This window comes from Saimiri boliviensis, chromosome 8, assembly GCF_048565385.1.
Source record: "Saimiri boliviensis isolate mSaiBol1 chromosome 8, mSaiBol1.pri, whole genome shotgun sequence".
NCBI lineage: Eukaryota > Metazoa > Chordata > Mammalia > Primates > Cebidae > Saimiri > Saimiri boliviensis.
In genome coordinates this window covers 22,978,692-22,997,800 of record NC_133456.1, presented here as the reverse complement: position 1 = coordinate 22,997,800, position 19,109 = coordinate 22,978,692, and the positions used below count along the sequence as shown (strand labels likewise).

General features: G+C 48.2%; 1 protein-coding gene across 4 annotated transcripts in view; it reads right to left on the bottom strand.

Annotated features, from left to right (window-relative positions):
• CFAP92 (cilia and flagella associated protein 92 (putative)) overlaps positions 1-14,738 on the bottom strand; it is a 67,608-nt gene extending 52,870 nt beyond the window's left edge. For 3 of the 4 annotated variants that reach the window (XM_074404160.1, XM_074404161.1, XM_074404162.1), the window contains exons 1-5: positions 14,605-14,682; positions 13,668-13,961; positions 10,911-11,101; positions 9,637-9,850; positions 334-474 (exon numbers count right to left, since the gene is read on the bottom strand). In XM_074404160.1, the coding sequence (XP_074260261.1) occupies positions 334-474; positions 9,637-9,850; positions 10,911-11,101; positions 13,668-13,929 (808 nt within the window). In that variant the 5' untranslated portion in view covers positions 13,930-13,961; positions 14,605-14,682. Of the gene's footprint in view, positions 1-333; positions 475-9,636; positions 9,851-10,910; positions 11,102-13,667; positions 13,962-14,604 lie in introns of all 4 variants that reach the window. The other variant, XM_010336887.3, reaches the window with a different exon arrangement.
• Positions 14,739-19,109: the final 4,371 nt, after the last annotated feature.

The window sequence follows — 19,109 nt, the reverse complement described above, 5'->3', positions numbered from 1 at the left end:
GGGAGGTGGAGGTTGCAGTGAGCCAAGATCGTGCCATTGCACTCTGGCCTGGGAGACATGAGCAAAACTCTGTCTCAAAAAGAAAAGAAAATTTTGAAAACACACACACACACACACACACATACATTAAACTTAAAAATAAAAGAATCAGTAACAAAAAGTAAGCTATGCAGCAAGACCAGTGCAGCCGTGTGGCAGGGTGAGCCCCGCCCACCTCCACTGCCAACACACAGGAGGGACTCCGGTGCACACGCACCACCCCAGCGCACCATGCAACGGCTTTCCCTGCGCTGCCTTGCACCCAGCTTCTCCACAAAACCCTTCTCTGCTCACCTTGCAAAGACTTTGGGTGTTTTTCTGCTTTTTCTTGTTTTCCTCGTGGATGTTCCTGGTTCCACTCCTCTCTGACAATGTTGGCATTCTCAATGCCCTGTCCAGATAATTTTCTCTGATTTAAAACCAAATGTCTCACTTCTAGAATGCAGGAGAAGAAAGAATCATTGAGTCAATCGATCCAAATATTTATTGAATATCTATTATGGGCATTTCTTTCTTTTTGATTGGCAGTGACCAATACTACAGGCATTTCTTGGAGATATTGTGGGTTTAGTTTCAGACTAAAGTAAATATCACAATAAAGTGAGTCACACATAATTTTTCCAGTGCATATAAATTATGTTTATACCATACTGTAGTATTACATTAAATGTACAACAGCATTATATCCTTAAAAAAAAAAAAGGTACATACCTTAGTTTAAAAAATGCTTTACTGGGGCCGGGCGCAGTGGCTCAAGCCTGTAATCCCAGCAATTTGGGAGGCCAAGGCGGGTGGATCACGAGGTCAAGAGATCGAGACCGTCCTGGTCAACATGGTGAAACCCCGTTTCTACTAAAAATACAAAAAATTAGCTGGGCCTGGTGGCATGTGCCTGTAATCCCAGCTACTCAGGAGGCTGAGGCAGGAGAATTGCTTGAACCCAGGAGGTAGAGGTTGCGGTGAGCCGAGATTGCGCCATTGCACTCCAACCTGGGTAAGAGGAGCAAAACTCCGTCTCAAAAAAAAAAAAAAAAAAAAAAAAAAAAGCTTTACTGGGCCAGGTACAGTGGCTCATGCCTATAATCCCAGCACTCTGAGAGGCTGAAATGGGAGACTGCTTGAGCCTAAGAGTTTGAAGCTGCACAGAGCTGTGACTGCACCACTGCATTCCAGCCTGGATAACAGAGAGAGACTGTCTCTTAATAAAAAAGAGAAAAAGAAAGGAAAGAAGGAAGGGAAGGAGGGAGAGAAGGAAGGAAGGAAAAGAGGAAAAAATACTTTATTGCTAAAAGATGTCACAGGCTGGGCACAGTGGCTTCTGCCTGTAATCCCTGTACTGTGGGAGGCTGAGGTGAGAGGATCACTTGAGGCCAGGAGTTCAAGACAAGCCTAGGCAACATAGTGAAATCTTGTTTCTACAAAAAAGAAAAAATAGCTAGGAATGGTGGCATGCACCTGTAATTCCAGCTTCTTGGGAGGCTGAGGTGGGAGGGCTACTTGAGTCTAGGAGGTCGAGGCTGCAGTGAGCCATGATCGCACTACCGCACTGCTGCCTGGGGGACAGAGCAAGACCCTATCCAAAAAAAAAATGTTAATCATCTGAGCCTTCAGGTAATCATTTTTGCTGTGGGGGTCTTGCCTCAATGTTGATGGCTGCTCAGTGATTAGGGTGGTGGGTGCTGAGGACTGGGTTCACCTCACCATGAAGTTGGCTACATTGATCGACTCTTCCTTTCATGAAAGGTTTCCCTGTTGCATGTGAGACTGTTTCATAGTATTTTGCCTGCACTAGAACTGCTTTCAAAATTGGAGTCAATCCTCTCAAACTCTGCTCCTCCTTTATCAACTAAATTTGTGTACTATTCTAAATCCTCTGTTGTCATTTCAACAACGTTCACAGCCTCTTCACTAGAAGTATATTCTATTTCATCTCAAGAAACCACTTTCTTTGCTCATGTATAAGAAGCAACTCCTCATCCACTCAAGATGGATCATGAGATTGCAGCAATTCAGTCACATCCTCAGGCTCCACTTCCAATTCTAGCTCTCTTGCTCTTTCCACCACATCTGCAGTGACTTGCTCCACTGAAGTCTTAAACCCCTCAGTCATCCATGAAGGTTGGAATCAACTTTTTCCAATTCTTATTAATGTTAATATTTTTACCTCCTCCCATGAGTCAGATATTTTAAAAGCACCTAGAATGGTGAATCCTTTCCAGAGGTTTTGTTGTTGTTGAGATGGAGTCTCACTCTGTCACCCAGATTGGAGTACAATGGCACAATCTCAGCTCACTGCAACTTCTGCCCCCTGGGTTTAAGCAATTCTCTTTCCTCAGCCTCCCGAGCAGCTGGGATTACAGGTGCCCGCCACCACACCTGGCTATTTTTTGTATTTTTAGTAGAGTCAGGGTTTCACCATGTTGGCTAGGCTGGTCTCAAACTCCTGGCCTCAGGTGATCCACCTGCCTCAGCCTCCCAAAGTGCTAGGATTACAGGCATGAGCCACTGTGCCTGGGCCTTCCAGAAGGTTTTCAATTTACTTTGCCCATATCAATCAAAAGAATCGCTATCTATGGCAGCTATGGCCTTCTGAAATGTGTTTTTTAAATAATAAGACTTGAAAGTCAAAATTACTCCTTGATCCATAGGCTGCAGCATGGATGCTGAAACCAAAGTCATCTCTTTGTACATCTCCACCAGAGCCCTTAGGTGACCAAGTGCATTATCGATGAGCAGTCATATTGGAAAGGAGTCTGTTTTCTAAGCAGTAGGTCTCAATGGTTGGCTTTAAATATTCAGTAAACCATGCTGTAAACAGATGTGCTGTCATGCGGGCTTTGTTGTTACATTTAGAAAACTCAGGCAGAGTAGATTTAGCACTATTCTTAAGGGCTCTAGGGTTGTGGGAACGGTCAATGAGCACTCGTCTCCACTTTAAGTCACCAGCTACACTGCCCCTAACAGGAGAGTCAGCCTGTCCTTTGAAGACACGCATTGACTTCTCTCTAGCTATGAAAGTCCTATATGGCAGCTTCTTCCAATAGAAGGCTGTCTCATCTACTCTGAAATCTGTGGCTTAGTGTCGTCGCCTTCATCAGTGATCTTAGCTAAATCTCCTAAATAATTTGCTGCAGCTTCTCCATCAGCACTTGCTGCTTCACCTTCTACTTTTCTGTTCTGGAGATGGCTGCTTTCCTGCAACCTCATCAACCAGTCTCTGCTAGCTTCAGACTTTTCTTTTGCAGTGTCCTCACCTCTCTCAGCCTTTATAGAACCGAAGAAAGTGAGGGCCTTGCTCTGGATTAGGCTTCAGCTAATACTGTGGCTGGTTTGATTTCTAGCCAGACCACTAAAACGTCCTCTGTGTCAGCTGTAAGACTGTTTCTCTTTCTTAGCATTGCTGTGTACACTGGAGCAGCATGTTTAACTTCCTTCTAGAACTTTTCCCTTGCATTCTCAACTTAGCTAACTGGCACAAGAGGCCTAGCTTTCAGCCTATCTAGGCTTTTGATGTGGCTTCCTCACTAAGCTTAATCATTTCTAGCTGTTGACTTAAAGGGAGAGATATGCGATGCTTCCTTTCACTTGAACACTTTGGAGGTCATTGTAGAGTTATTAACTGGCCTCATTTCGGCCTTGTTGTGCCTCAGGGAATAGGAAGGCCTGAGGGGAGGGAGAGACAGGAGAATGGCTGGTCACTGGAGCCCTGTGTTCTGGAGTCAGAACACACACAGCGTTTATCAGTTAAGTTCACCATTTCATATGTGTGCAGTTTGTGGCACCTCCAAGCACTTGCAATAGTGATATCAAAGATCACAGACCATAGGTCGCCAAAGCAAATATAATAAGTTTGAAAAACCACAAGAATTGATTACCAAAATGTGACAGACACAAAGTGAGCAGACAAGGATGAAAAAATGGTGCCAACAGACTTACTTGACACAGAGTTACCACAAACCTCCAATCTGGAAAAACATGATCTCTGTGAAGCCCAATAAAGCAAAGCACAATAAGTCAAGGTATACCTGTAGTGACGGTCACCTTCCTCTGAAGATGATGAAGCAGTAGATAAGGTCCCTCTTCTCCTGGAGATGCTGCTTAGGAAGCTGCCTCCAAATTCCAGGAAACTCAAAACAATAAGCACATGTCTGGGATAGGCACACGCGTTGAAGTTCTCAGACCTCAGCCAGCGGCATCCTCCAAATGCGAGCCCTGAGCCCACGACATGCACTGGCTCCTTGCATTCCACTTTGAGGAGGGCAGGAGTATCCCCCCACCTCACAGGTGAAGAAGTGACACTGAAGTAACTTTCCTGTGGTCAGAGAGCTTGTCCTTAACAAAGCCAGGACTGTCCCCAGAGTGCCCTGTTCCCAGCTAGGGTGTCAGCTCCTCAACGCCCTTCATTTCTATCCCTAGAGGCCTTGCATGCACATGGCAGCCACCAAGAATGGGCAGGATAATGAATGAATGAAGGAAGTGAATTAACAAATGGAAATGGCCGGGCGCGGTGGCTCAAGCCTGTAATCCCAGCACTTTGGGAGGCCGAGGCGGGTGGATCACGAGGTCAAGAGATCGAGACCAACCTTGGTCAACAAGGTGAAACCCCGTCTCTACTAAAAATACAAAAAATTAGCTGGGCATGGTGGTGCGTGCCTGTAATCCCAGCTACTCAGGAGGCTGAGGCAGAATTGCCTGAACCCAGGAGGCAGAGGTTGCTGTGAGCCGAGATTGCGCCATTGCACTCCAGCCTGAGTAACAAGAGCGAAACTCTGTCTCAAAAACAACAACAACAACAACAACAACAAAAAATGGAAATGAAAGATGCTACAAGAAAGAAGTAGGAAAAAAAAGAAGTGAAATTGGATTCAGTGTTGAATGATAGATAACATTTTTGGAGAAAGAGATGAGGCTGAGAGCCATGGAGGAATGCCCAGCTGGCTGGAGGCAGGCCTTACGACAAGGGAGATCCCCATGTCTTCAGGGACCGGGAGGTGGACTGTGGTGTGAAGGGGCAGTGGCACCAAGGAGGAGGCTCAGAAGCAGATTGTAAAATGCCTTCAAGGCCAGACTCAAAGTTTACACTTGGTTCCCCTTAAAGGCCCTGGGGCAGCCATGAACAGCTGCAGAGCAAGGCAGCGCCAAGGCCACAGTGGCAGGAGAGAGGAGGACGAACAAACCTGGGTGCAGAGAAAGCCAGAGGGCAGGAGAGAGAAGACAGCTGGGCAGAGCGCTGTCCCAAGAACGACAGGTGGAGGAAACCTCCTGGGAACTAGGTGGAGGTGTTGAGAATTGAGGGCAAAGGAGGAGTTAAATATGACCGGGGGCTTTAAGAAGTCCTTAGAAATCAAGCAGATGAGCAGATTGAAGGGAAGAGAAATGCTCAGTGTGATGGTTAATACTGACCGTCAGCTTGATTGGATTGAAGGAATGCAAAGTATCGATCCTGAGTATGTTGGCGAGGGTGTTGCCAAAGGAGATTAACATTTGAGTCAGTGGTTTAGGAGAGGCAGACCCACCCTCAGTCTGGGTGGGCACCATTTAATCAGCTGTCAGCACTTGGCTAGAAGAAAGCAGGCAGAAGAACATGGAAGGAGGCGACTTCCTGAGTCTTCCGGCTTTCATATTTCTCCAGTGCTGGATGCTTCCTGCCCTCAAACATCAGACTCCAAGTTCTGCAGCTTTTGGACTCTTGGACCTACACTGGTGGCTTCCCAGAGGGCCCACAGGCTGAAGGCTGCACCGTAGGCTTCCCTATTTTTGACGTTTTGGGACTCAGACTTGCTTCCTGGCTCCTGAGCTTGCAGACGGCCTATTGTGGGACTTTACCTTGTGATCATGTGAACTCCTTAATAAACTCCCTTTCATACATACATCTATCCTATTAATCCTTCCCTCTACAGGACCCTGACTAGTACACTGAGTTGGGTTGGGATGTGTCCTTCAAGACCAGCAGGCTAAAAGCTACCAAGTTCCGCATGTGACCTACCACCAGGCACCCAGGAAGCATCCTACACCCTTCATAACACCTAAGAAACAAGTTTCTGTAAGAATTCTTTTTAAGGAGAAAAGGCAGGACTTAAGACAACATGTACACTACATTCACAGAAAAAATGTTAATAATGGCTATCTCTGGACAGGAATCATGAGGTTTTAATTTCTTTTTTGCTAGTCTATTTCTAAATTGTTCTATAAAGTGAATTTATAGAACACTGCTTTTTAAATGAGAAAAACTTCTTTAAATAAGCAGTGATGCTAAGCTTGGGACAGGGTTCAAGAAGGAGCAGGTGCTGTCATTTCAACGTTTCGCAGTGCTAGGCATAGTGGCTTACACTTGCAATCCCAGTACTTTAGGAGTCCAAGGCAGGAGGGTTGCTGAAGACAGAAGTTAGAGACCAGCCTGAGCAACATAGTAAGACCCGATCTCTACACAAGATAAAATCTAAAAATTAACCAGGTGTAGTTGCACCTGCGGTCCCAGCTACTCAGGAGGCTGTGGCAGGAGGAATCACCTGGGCTCAGGAGTTGACGACTGTAGTGAGCTATGATCACATCATTGCACTCCAACCTGTGCAACAGGTGAGAACCTTCTCAATCAATCAATCAATCAGAATCCTCAGAACAAGAGGCTTGTGGGCTCTCCCTGGAGGCCCTAGAACACCCTTCCTTCCTTCTTTTCTGGCCACTAAATTCCCCTTTACCCATCTCTTTGCCACTACGGGCCTTCTTTCAGGAATCCTTCCTGATGCTCCCACCTCAGCACCCTACCCCAGTGAGAGCCCACTGCAGGGCAGATACTGACCAGAAAGTCAGGCTCAGCAGCTCTGAATCAGGCCTGGGATCTGCAGGTAAGCATCTGATGCAGGTGGTCCAACACTCTCACTTTGAGGACATGGTTCTTTCCTTTGGTCCAGGTGAGAAAAATTACCTCGAGTCCCATTTTCTCAAGCTGGAAGTCTACAACTTGTAATGCAGGTATATACCAGAGTTTCTCAGCCAGGGGTGATTTTGATCCCCAGGGGACATATGGCAATGTCTGAAGAACTGATTGTCACAACTGGCAGGCTACTACTGGCAGCTAGTAGAGGCCAGAGACGCTGCAAAACACCTGGCAATCCACAGAACAGTTCCCACATCAAGGAATTTATCTGGCGCAAAATGTCAATAGTATCAAGAGTAAAAAACCCTGAACGTAAATGAAAGATTAAAAATGGGAAGTTCCAAGCCTCCATGGTTAGAAAGGCTCCTTGAGAAGGCAGGTTGGAAAATCAGAGAAAGGCAAGGCTTTCCAGCCACACAAAACTGAGGATAATTACACTCATCTGGAAGGCACTGACAATAATAGTACTATACATCCTTCGAATCACTGATTCTAATGTGTACCTCTGTTTTGCTTTTTCGACCTTCCAGGCTTAAGCAATCCTCCCACCTCAGCCTTCCAAGTAGCTAGAATTACAAGTGTGCATCACTATGCTGGGCTGATTTTTAAATTTTTTTATAGAGACAGGGTCTTGCCATGTTACCCAGGTGGTCTCAAACTCCTGCCTCAGGCTCCCAAAGTGCTGGGACTACAGGCATGAACCACTATACCTGCTTTTATTTTTAACATCTCTAAGCATCAGGAGGCATCTTACAATTAATGCTATGCCATAGTTTAATTGGTAGCATTTAATTACAGTTCTTAATTTTTTTTTTTTTTTTTTTTTTTTTGAGATGGAGTTTCCCTCTTGTTACCCAGGCTGGAGTGCAATGGCGTGATCTTGGCTCACCGCAACCTCCGCCTCCTGGGTTCAGGCAATTCTCCTGCCTCAGCCTCCTGAGTAACTGGGATTACAGGCACGTGCCACCATGCCCAGCTAATTTTTTATATTTTTGGTAGAGACGGGGTTTCACCATGTTGACCAGGATGGTCTCGATCTCTTGACCTTGTGATCCACCCGCCTCGGCCTCCCAAAGTGCTGAGATTACAGGTGTGAGCCGCTGCACCCGGCATTTTTTTTTTTTTTTTTTTTTTGAGATAGTCTCACTTTGTTGCCAGACTGGAGTGCAGTGGCATGATCTTTGCTCACTGCAACCTCTGCCTCCTGGGTTCAGGCAATTCTCCTGCCTCAGCCTCCTGAGTAGCTGTGATTACAGGCACGCGCCACCATGCCCAGCTAATTTTTTTGTATTTTTAGTAGAGACGGGGGTTTCACCATGTTGACCAGGATGGTCTCGACCTCTTGACCTTGTGATCCACCTGCCTTGGCTTCCCAAAATGCTGGGATTACCGGTGTGAGCCACCGCACCCGGCGATTTTTTTTTTTAAGACAGTCTCACTTTGTTGCCAGACTGGAGTGCAGTGGCATGATCGAGGCTCACTGCAACCTCTGCCTCCTGGGTTCAAGCAATTCTGCCTCAGCCTCTGGAGTATCTGGGACTACAGGCGTGCGCCAACATGCCCAGCTAATTTTTCTATTTTTAGTAGAGATGGGGTTTAACCATGTTGGCCAGGGTGATCTCGATCTCTTGACCTCATGATCCACCTGCCTCAGCCTCCCAAAGTGCTGGGATTACAGGTGTGAGCACTGCGCTCAGCCACAGTTCTTAACTTTTCTATAGACAATGCATAACTTCCTTATTGCCTGTACCCAGGTGGACCGCTCCCATCAACCTGCCCCCTGTATTCCAGAGAAGCAGGTACTAGCTGTTTTTCCTTTTTTTACAGATGAGAAACGTATGTTCAGGAACATGCCCAGGTCAACAACAAGTACAAGATGGAGACAGGATTGAATTCCACTGTCTGGCTTCAAAGCCTGCATCTTTCCACCCCTCCTGGTCCTCTCCTTCAAGGGAGTTCAAAAGACTTTCTGACATTGGCTGGGCACAGTGGCTCACACCTGTGATCCCAGTACTTTAAGAGGCCAAGGCGGGTGGATCACCTGGGGTCAGGAGTTCGAGACCAGCCTGGCCAACATGGCAAAACCACCCCCAACTCTACTAAAAATACAAAAATTAGCTGGGCATGGTGGCATGCGGCTGTAGTCCCAGCTGCTCAGGAGGCTGAGGCAGGAGAATCACTTGAAGTGGGGAGGCAGAGGTTGCAGTGAGCCAAGATTACAACATTGCACTCCAGCCTGGATGACAGAGCGAGACTTTGTCTCAAAAAAAAAAAAAAAAAAAAAAAAAAAAAACTTTCTGATATCGATATAATATTTATACAAATGAGTCTGGAAAGGTCTACATGAAGATGTTAAGACAACTGTCTCGGGGTGGTAGGATTTTTAAGTTTTCTCTTTTGTTTCTTGGTATCCTCTTTTTTTTTTTTTTTGTAAACATAATACTAGTCCCGGCCAGCGGTGGGTGCCCGAGTCAGAGCTGCCCTAAAATAAAAGGGCCCAAAGGTGGAGTTGCAGGAACACTGCCCACCATACCATCACTGCCCGGGGTGGCCCTTCCTATCTCCACAGCACGACCTAGTGGAATGCCCTGCCACAGATCCAAAAACCTCTGTGTGCACATACCAATTAGAGGGAGGAAACCAGGAGACACTGGCTTTTATGCTGCTACTAGTGAGTAAGCCCCAGACTTCCAGAACCATTTCAAATAAAACCAGAGCACCTGACTTATGAAAAGCTCCCACGTCGTCTGTGAGACCGGCAGTCTTCAATCGATAATATCTGGCTTTTCTTGACACCTTATCCTTAATGTTCCAAAGGCTCAAGGTGATTTTGTGAAAATTTATTTTCTTTAATAATTCCTTTGTCACACTGATATTAAAAGTCTGTTCCCATGACACCCAGGCTTTGTCACCTTCATGCCACGGCTTCACGGTCTGTGTAAAACAACATTCAGAGATGTCAACTGCGGAAAGACATGTGAAGGTCATGGCAACAGAGCTAGCCCCAGCCCCGGCCCTCAGCGGCAGCCCCCCGGCCCTCAGCGGCAGCCCCCCGGCCCTCAGCGGCAGCCCCCCGGCCCTCAGCGGCAGCCCCCCGGCCCTCAGCGGCAGCCCCCCGGCCCTCAGCGGCAGCCCCCCGGCCCTCAGCGGCAGCCCCCCGGCCCTCAGCGGCAGCCCCCCGGCCCTCAGCGGCAGCCCCCCGGCCCTCAGCGGCAGCCCCCCGGCCCTCAGCGGCAGCGCTGCCTGACTTTGGTGCCTGGTCACTCTCCAGGCTCTGAGCTCAGGGGAAATGGGGCATTGTGTACTGGGTCCCATCAGACTTCTGTGTTCCTCAGGAAAAATAAAATTGGAGTAATTGTCAGTAAATAGTATCCTCCTCGATTGCTTCCAAGCAATGACCCGGAGCAAAACCACTGGCAGGAGTGTGTGTGTGCAGCAAGCGTGTACACGTGCACACACACAGAAAAAAGGAAATCTCAAGAACTACAAACTTTTGAAACACCCCAGAAATTACTGGGCAAAATATCTAAATAAAAAATAGGCCAGGCATAGTGGCTCACGCCTGCAATGCCTGCAATTAGGGAGGCCAACGCGGGCGAATCACTTGAAGTCAGGAGTTCAAAACCAGCCTGGCCAATATAGTGATACTCTGTCTCATCTAAAAATACAAAAACTAGCTGGGCATGGTGGCTCATGTCTGTAATTCAAGTTACTCGGGTGGCTGAGGCATGAGAATTGCTTGAACTGGGAGGCTGAGGTTGCAGTGAGCAAAGATTGTGCCACTGTACTACAGCCTGGGCAACAGAGCAAGACCCTGACTCAAAAAAAAAAAAAAGTCAGTAATTGGAATTATCAGGTAGTGCAGATTCCTCTCAGGAGGTGGGGGCCCAGGATCTTCCAATGCTAGCCAGCTGGAGGTGGAGCTATGTCACACATCCATGAGGCGGCACTTTGCATGATGAGCATTAGCCCACACACAAAGCTACACACATACCTTTATTCCTGACTCCAGGAACACTTTGGCCACCATTGGAAATAGCAGTATGTCAACTTTTTTAGGTTCTCCATCATCCGGCAGAAGGAAATACTCAATGTGGTAAAAATGACGCATCTTTGCAACACAGCTGTCCATTTTAGGGTGTTTCTTATATTTTTCCATCAAACTTGCATATTTTCCCTTATGACCTAGAAGATACAGATTGAAGAAGTCTCGTTTTAACCTCATATGGAAAAGCAGGCCCGTCTCCCCAGTTCCCTGGAACTTGATGCTGCAAGAGGCTGCACACCCCACACTGCCTGCCTGGCTTGGGGAAGGAGGTACAGGCCCAGCGCTCCTAGCCAGCAGAGTAGCAGGACCTGGACTGGGCACCCAAGTGCAAAATTTAAGTGCATGGTTTTGACAGGGAGTGTCTCAGCTGGAGGCTGAGTGTTGGTTAATAGGCCTAGGGCTAAAAGGGTGATAGAGTTAAAGTGAAATCAGATGGCCAGGCCAGATGTTATTAGGAGAGATACCTTACTTGCCTTACCCTAGCTCCTCCTGGCCCTAAGCAGCAGATAAAAGAAAAATCACAGCACAATGTAGTTTGTGCAATAATAGCAGCGGGAACAAGGTTGTGAAGAACAAAGGTGGAGGGGCAAACTCTGCCTGGGTGGGGTGGGGTGGGGTGGGGTGGGGTGGGGTGGGGTGGGCCTCCCAGGGGGCCCTCAGTGGAGTCTTAGAGGAGCAAAGCTGGCAGATACTCCAGAGAAACAGCTTAGCAAAAACATAATTACCCAGCGTGGGGTGCATAGGGTGACAGGATGTGGAAGATACAGCTGGGCTTCTGCCAGAGGCCAGAGCCCAAGGAGCACCCCTAACATCCCTGGCTGCTTACACTCCAGCTTAAACTCCACACTCCAGGCTGGGGCTTTTCACGTCATAAGAAGGTGTGTTAGGAGCTCCATAAACATTGAATCCAAATATCATTCTGTAACAACAGGACTATACTTAAAGCTGTAGCTTTTAAAGTCTAAGTTTCTAACCCCAGGAGGCTGCTGCAGCACTAATTTTCTGCTACCAGAATAGTTAGCGTTTGTGCAGAGACTGGAGTCAAGCTTCTCCTTCCAGTCTCTGGTAGCATTAGACCTTTTCTGATCCAATCCCAGGTGGCCAGCAGGTGGACAGAGCCTCTCTTTTTCTGAAGACAGGAAGGCAAATTATTCAGCCCTTTTAAAGGGCAAGTTGACAGTATATCAAAAACTGTAAACTCATGCCTTCAACCCAGCAAATTCACTTATTGGAAAATAAACAATTTGTATAAAGAAATGTTTATGTACTCAGCTATAAATACTCAGGTATTAAAGGAAAAAAAGCAATGAAACTAGAATTTCATATCCAGCCAAGGGTAGGTCCAAGTATTGCCATGATAAAAAATATTCTTAAGTACACAAGATCTCCTGAAGTTTTGCCCCACAGAGATCCATTTTATAAGTGTCTTTAGAGGCCAACCAAAAGAGAAAAAACACGCTTAGAAAATGCTGCAAATGAGATGAGGGCTAAAGACGATAACTGCCAATTTTCTTTTAGTTGATATTTGCCAGATGTCTTTTTCCAGGCTCTTTTGCTTTATAGCAATAGATCCAAGAGTAAATGCATCATTTTAGACAGGAACGGAGGAACGGTTACTACAAAATGACAAAAAGTTCAATTCACCAAGAAGATGGAGCAGTTCTCAACATGCTATACACCTAACCAGATGGCCTCCAAAATCCCTGAAGCAACCATCAACAGAATACGAGGGGAAACTGAAATCATCATGGTGGGCTAGTTCAAGCAGGCAGATGCAAACAGAACAAAACAAAGCTAAGGTCTATCCAGAGCTTAAGTGCTACTTGTCCCCACCTGCCACACTGGGCTGAAACCATGTGAGTGTTTTGGCCAGTAACCATGCTAGCAGGTGGGAGACACTCAAAGACTTGAGGAGTGTTTGTGGGGATGAGTTTGCTCTCTTGTGTGTCTGTGTTTCTAGAACAAGAAGGTGTCTAGGCTAGCCTACTCGTCCAGGAGCAGCAGCAGCCTGAAGCAGAGCTGAGCCGTGACAGAATGCAGCCTAGACCAGCACCCAGGACATCCAGGAGAGCCTAGGGCTCCTGTTTGCAGCCACTGAACTTGGGGCTTGGGAGCTTGTTTAGGTTTGCTGCACTACATTTTTGTGGCAATAACTAACTGATACACCTTTACAGAGATGTTGATTTAACAGATCAGATTTTTTTTTTTTTTTTTTTTTTTTTTTTTTTTTTTTTTTTTTTGGCGGGGGAGATGGAGTTTTGCTCTTGGTGCCCTGGCTGGAGTGCAATGGTGCGATCTCAGCTCACTGCAACCTCCACCTCCTGGGTTCAAGTGATTCTTCTGCCTCAGCCTCCAGGAAAATGTATTTTAAACAAGGTATTAGGTGATGCACAAGAGCTTATGGGAATCAATGCCTTTAGGGATCCATGGTTCCCCATCCCCCCAGTAAAAAGCAGACAGGAGATCACCTATTTCTTAGGTTTGTTGAGAGCATTAAGTATGTGAAGTTCATGCAACTACAGTTGAGCCCCCTAAAATTGCTGTTTCTTTTCAACCTCTGCTCCTGGCTGGCACTAGCCAGCCCGTTTGGGGGTGGGGCAGGTGGACAGAAGTTGTGGGGCAAATGCTCCCTCAACTCCTGCAGAAAGTCATTCATGCACCCCCTTTTTTCAGAGGGTGTTAGAGTTCTGCTCTAGCACCTACCCATATTCACAGGAAAGGCCAGTGAGATGGACAATTTGCAGGGGACCACGTGGGGCACGTCGGAGCTGAAGGTGCTGGCAGGCTCAGAGGAGGACGCGACGCTGTTGCACTGGCGGTCAGAGTCGGACTCTTGGGCCCTGGCCTGGGCTTTCAGGTGTTCCTCCACGTCACACTCGCTCGTGAACTGGGAAAAGCTGGTGATGGAGGTGATGGGCTCTATGCTTGCGGGGTACTCCTCCCATTCCCACGCATGCAGCGACATGCTGCACAGCGCACCACTGGGCACCGGCGCTCCTGGCAGGGAGAAAGTGAAGGCTGTCCCCGCCCGTATTTCAGGGCTGCTCCAGGAGGACAGCCTGGCCTTCTGCAGGAGCACTCGCCCTTCTCTTACCCGCTTCCCCCGCCTGCTCCTGGGTGAACGCCGGGGCTCCATCACTGCCTGGCACACAGTCGAAACTCAACGGACTTAGAGAATGAATGGGTGAAGGAACTACAGAGAAGGGTGGCTGGCAGCAAGCCCGACGACGAGCAACCCCATTTCCTTCGCCTAACCAGGCGTCAGTCGCCGGGCGTCTGGAATGCCTGCCCCAGGTGAGCAGCTCCCGGAGCCACCTGGCGGGAGCGCGGGCGTCTGCTCAGGCAGGACTGCTGCGCCAAAGCACGGGATGCGTTTGCTCTTTGGGGAGAGGCAAACCAGGCCGGGGGCAGCACCTGCAGGAGCCTGGGGAGGTCGAGGAGGGCGAGCCCTGCCGCCCAGACAGAACATGAATGCGCACTGGGTGCTGGGCTCGGGGCATCAGCTCAGGGCCCACGGAGGCGGAACGCCTGGCTAACGCCGAGGAGGGAGAACGCGTCGAGGCGAGGCGGGAAGGGTCCCGGGCTGCGGCGGCCGAAGTGGGGGCAGGGGTCGGCGTTCCCCTCCAGGTGCGGGCGGTACCTGCGAACGGATGCGCGGGGCGGCAGCGGGGACTCGGACCGCGGTGGCAACTCCCGTACCGGATCCACAGGCACCTCGGCGAAGGAGCTCCACGACGGCGAGGAGCGTCGGCGGGTGCAGGGAGGGCCGCTGGCCCAGACGCTCAGCTGCTTATGGCTGTTGCTAGGAGACGCACGGGCTTTCGGCCTGGGGGCGGGGCTCTCCTCCGCAGCCGCGGCGCATCGAGTCTGTCAAATGGCTACAGCCACGTTCAGAAACCAGCTGCCTTCACTTATTCACTCATTCGTTCACTCTTTCAGGTGTTTCTACTCTGGACGTCAGCACCTACGATAAGCCTGGCCCTTGCCCTTACGATGGCGCCGAGGAGTTGATGGCTCCTCCCTCCCGCTCCATCAGCTCCTACCTCCCATTCTTTAATAAAAGCAAAGGCAGCTGTGGGCTCTGCACACTCAGACCTCGCCACGATCTCTGTCATTAGATTCTCTGCTTCTGTCGCTGATGTCCTTAATAGCATGAGAATTCTGTTTAGTGATCACCAGCCCCGACTCAGAGATGAGAAAACAGGCTTAGAGAGGTGACACGATTCCCCTGAGAGGTCACACAGCAAGTAGGAGCAGTACTGGGTTGAAATCCGGACTGCCTGACTCCAAAGCCTCCACTAGTCTGCTAAACCACCCAAGCTGAGAGCCCTGGCTGTGGCTCCTGATGTAGAAGACTTCAGCACAGCAAGCAGCTGGGGTGGAGGGCTGGGGTAGGCTTCATGAAGGAGGTGAGCAAAGCCAAATCTGGGGGTTGGCCAGGTGGTGAAAGCAAGAGAAGGCATTCCAAGTAGAGAAACAGCATATGCAAAGGCCCATATAGGTGAAAGGGCCTGACAAGTTCAGGAAGGGATGGCGAGGCTGCAGCAATGTGTGGGACCCATGGTACATAACCCCAAAGGGTAGGTAGGGCACAGGACTATGGGCAATGGGGAGCCAAGGCAGGCCTTCTGTTGAAGGAGAGTACCCCTCTTTGGCAGTCAGTTTGTTCAAGAGAATGGGAGCTGAGGCTATGCACACGCTTGGCTATTAAGAACACTTTAGCTCTGAGTTGAGCTATGACCTACTTTGTGTCAAAGAGCAACACTGTGGCAGAACTGGGGCTGAGACCCAAGTCCTCAGCCTCCCAGTGTATGCCTCCCCAGACGGCTCTTGGGGCATGGGACAGCCCCTTTAATACTGGGTGCTCCAATACTCCTCGGGTTCAATCAGTCTAAAAAACTGGGCCTCAAGTACAGCTGTGAGGGAAGACATCAAATGGCAGTGAGCCCTGTGAGAAGGGCGTTCAAACTGTCAGCACAGAGAGCCACAATCATGCTGTCCACACCCCATCTGCAGCAGCCTGGAGACTCCTGTCTGCTTGCCAGGAAATGCTCAGGAGACACATGAAGAGCTGGAAGAATACAAAGCTACTCAGATACACCAGCCCCCAAAAGGCCCCTTTAACAAGGGCAGTTGAACACCACCACCAACCTTGGACAGACATCAGGCCTTGGGCTCTCCAGGTCCTACCTGCTGGCCTGAGGCTGGTTTCCTTTCAAACGCTTCTTGATCACATCACCACCTAGGGTAGCAGCCAATCTCTCCCCAAGCTCAGGAGTGAGGGGCCAGTGAGCAGTCTTGGACCAAGGACCAATGTGCCATCCTGGATGTGCATTGAAAACACCTACATGTCAAAAATACAACTCTGAGGCTTCATTAAAGATCTGTGGAAGTGATACTCTAGGAGCGGGGCTTAGGAACCAGTGGCAGATTATATTTTCCAAAGACAGCCACCTCAAAAGATTCACCGCAACATAATCTTCCTGCGGTGTGATGTTGACATTCCTCTCACCCGGGGGTGGGGGTGGGGTGGGGGGGTGGTCTAGACCCCTCCCCTGGAAACTGGGCAGACCTTGTGACTGCCTCAGTCAAAAGAGTACAGAGGAAATGACACTATGTGATTTCATACAGGTCATACAAATTCCATCTACCTCTGCCCTGTTCTTTTGAGGTATGGTATTCACGCTAGGAATCCAGCCACCATGTTGTGAGGAAGCCCAAGCAGCCATGAGAAATGGCCACATAAAGCTGTTGTTAACTGACAGTTCCCAGCCAATTGCCAGCCTCAACTCCCAGACATGTGAGCATCCCCAACTTTTGAGCCACCCTGCCTGACACTGAGGAACAGAAACAAGCTGTCTCCATCAAGAGAAACTGCAGATTTATAAGCAAAGTAAAGTGTTGCTCTCTTAAACCACTAAGTTTTGGAGTGATTTGTTGTGCAATAAATAATAGGAACAGGGGCCATATTTTTAAATTGCCACCAAGATTCTATTGCACAACCAGAATATGGAACCACTGCCCTGAGAAAGATGGTGTCTGGGTCGAGACCCAGGGCATCACAGGATGAAGTGAGGGTCTCAGATGTGAGAGAATGGTGGGTCCACAACCCTACCTCAGTGAAGACGACTTCAGGGCTGGCAGATCAGAAGCAAAGGAAAGGGAGTTTCTGTTTCAGTTATCTGTTACTAAGTAAAAACCATCCCCAAACTTAATGGCATCAAACAACAAACACTTGTTATTTCTTACCACTCTGTGCATCAGCTGGGTAGTTCTCTGCTGGCCTCACCTGGGTTCACTCCCTACACTGTGCTCAGCTGGAGGACCAACATGTCTGGAAGGTGCCAGAAGTCCTCACTTGCATGTCTGGCAGTTGCTGCTGGCTCTCGGTGAGCCCCTTGGTTCCCCTCCATGGGCTCCCCTACCCCCAGTGGTAGACCGGCTTCCTTCTATGTGGTGCCTCATCTCCCCATAGCCTGGACTGGCTTCCTCAGATGGCCTTCTCAGAGCAGGGATCCCAGAGGGCACAGAAGAAGCTGCAAGGCCTCTTGGGACCTAGGGGTGGAACCAGTGCCATGTCACCCTGCTACATGCCATTAACCAAAGCAAGTGATGAAGCTGGCCCCACTTCAAGGGGATGAAGACATAGACTGCACCTCTGGTAAGCAGAGGGGCAAGCATCCAGGGGCGGGAGGTGTTCAAGGTCACTGAACTATCCATCCCTGCTTCCTTCCTCTGCCGGCTGGGGTGTCCCTGAGCTCCCACAGGTTATACAGAGGCCTTCCTGAAGTTATCCCGAGACTCTGGCAGCTGGAGGCATCCTGGGAATCAGCTACATCCACCTTCTTCTTGCTCCTTCCCCATTTTTATCAGCTTTATTGAAGCAAGTTTTATTTCATAAAATCCATCCATTTCAAGTGTAGAAGTCAATGATTTTCAGTAACTTTAATGAGTGGTGTAATCATCATCATAAGTTCGTTGTAGAACATTTTCATCCCCCTAATAAAACTTATGAACATTTATAATTAATCACTGTTCCAACTCCCAATCCTAGGCAACCACAAATCTTTCCTTCTCTAAAAATTTGCCTTTTCTGGATATTTCTTGTAAATTGAGTCAGACTGTATGTATTCTGGTTTTGTGACTGGCTTCTTTCACCCAGCAATATGTTTTTGAGGTTTATTTATGTTGAGGCATGTGTCAGTATTTCATTCCTTTTCATGGTTGAATAATATTCTGTTTTATGAACAGACCAGTTTGCCTATCCGTTCATCAGTTAATGGCCATTTAGCTTGGGCATTTATACATTTATGAACAATGTTGCTCTGAACATTACCATGTAAGTCATTGTATGGATGTGTTTTCATCTCTCTTGGGTCAAAGTCTAGGGGTGGAATAGTTGGGTCATATAGTCGTTTTGTGATTGACTTCTTGAGAAACCGCCAAACTGTCTTCCACAGTGGCTGCATCATTTTATGTTCCCATCCACAACGTGAAGTTTCCTGTTTCTTCCAATTATTGACAAGATTTATTGTCTGTTTCATTCACTATAGCTATTCTCATGGGTGTGATATAGTATTTCATTGTAGTTTTCAAGTACATTTACCTAACAATTAAGAATACTGAGATTGTTTTATGTGTATGTTGGTCATCCATACAACTTCTTTGGTGAATTGTTTGTATCTTTCACCCATTTTTTTATTTAATTGTTTGTCTTCTTGCTGTTGAGTTGTAAGAGTTCATTGTAAATTCTGAATGTAAGTCCTTTACTGGGCATATGTTTTATAAATATTTTCTCCTGGTCTCTTGTTGGTCTTCTTATTTTCTTTTTTTTTGAGATGGAGTTTCACTGTTGTTACCCAGGCTGGAGTGCAATGGCACGATCTCGGCTCACCACAACCTCCGCCTCCTGGGTTCAGGCAATTCTCCTGCCTCAGCCTCCTGAGTAGCTGGGATTACAGGCACGCGCCACCATGCCCAGCTAATTTTTTGTATTTTTAGTAGAGACGGGGTTTCACCACGTTGACCAGGATGGTCTCAATCTGTTGACCTTGTGATCCACCCTCCTCGGCCTCCCAAAGTGCTGGTATTACAGGCCTGAGCCACCGCGCCTGGCCGGTCTTCTTCTTTTCTTTTTTTTTGGAG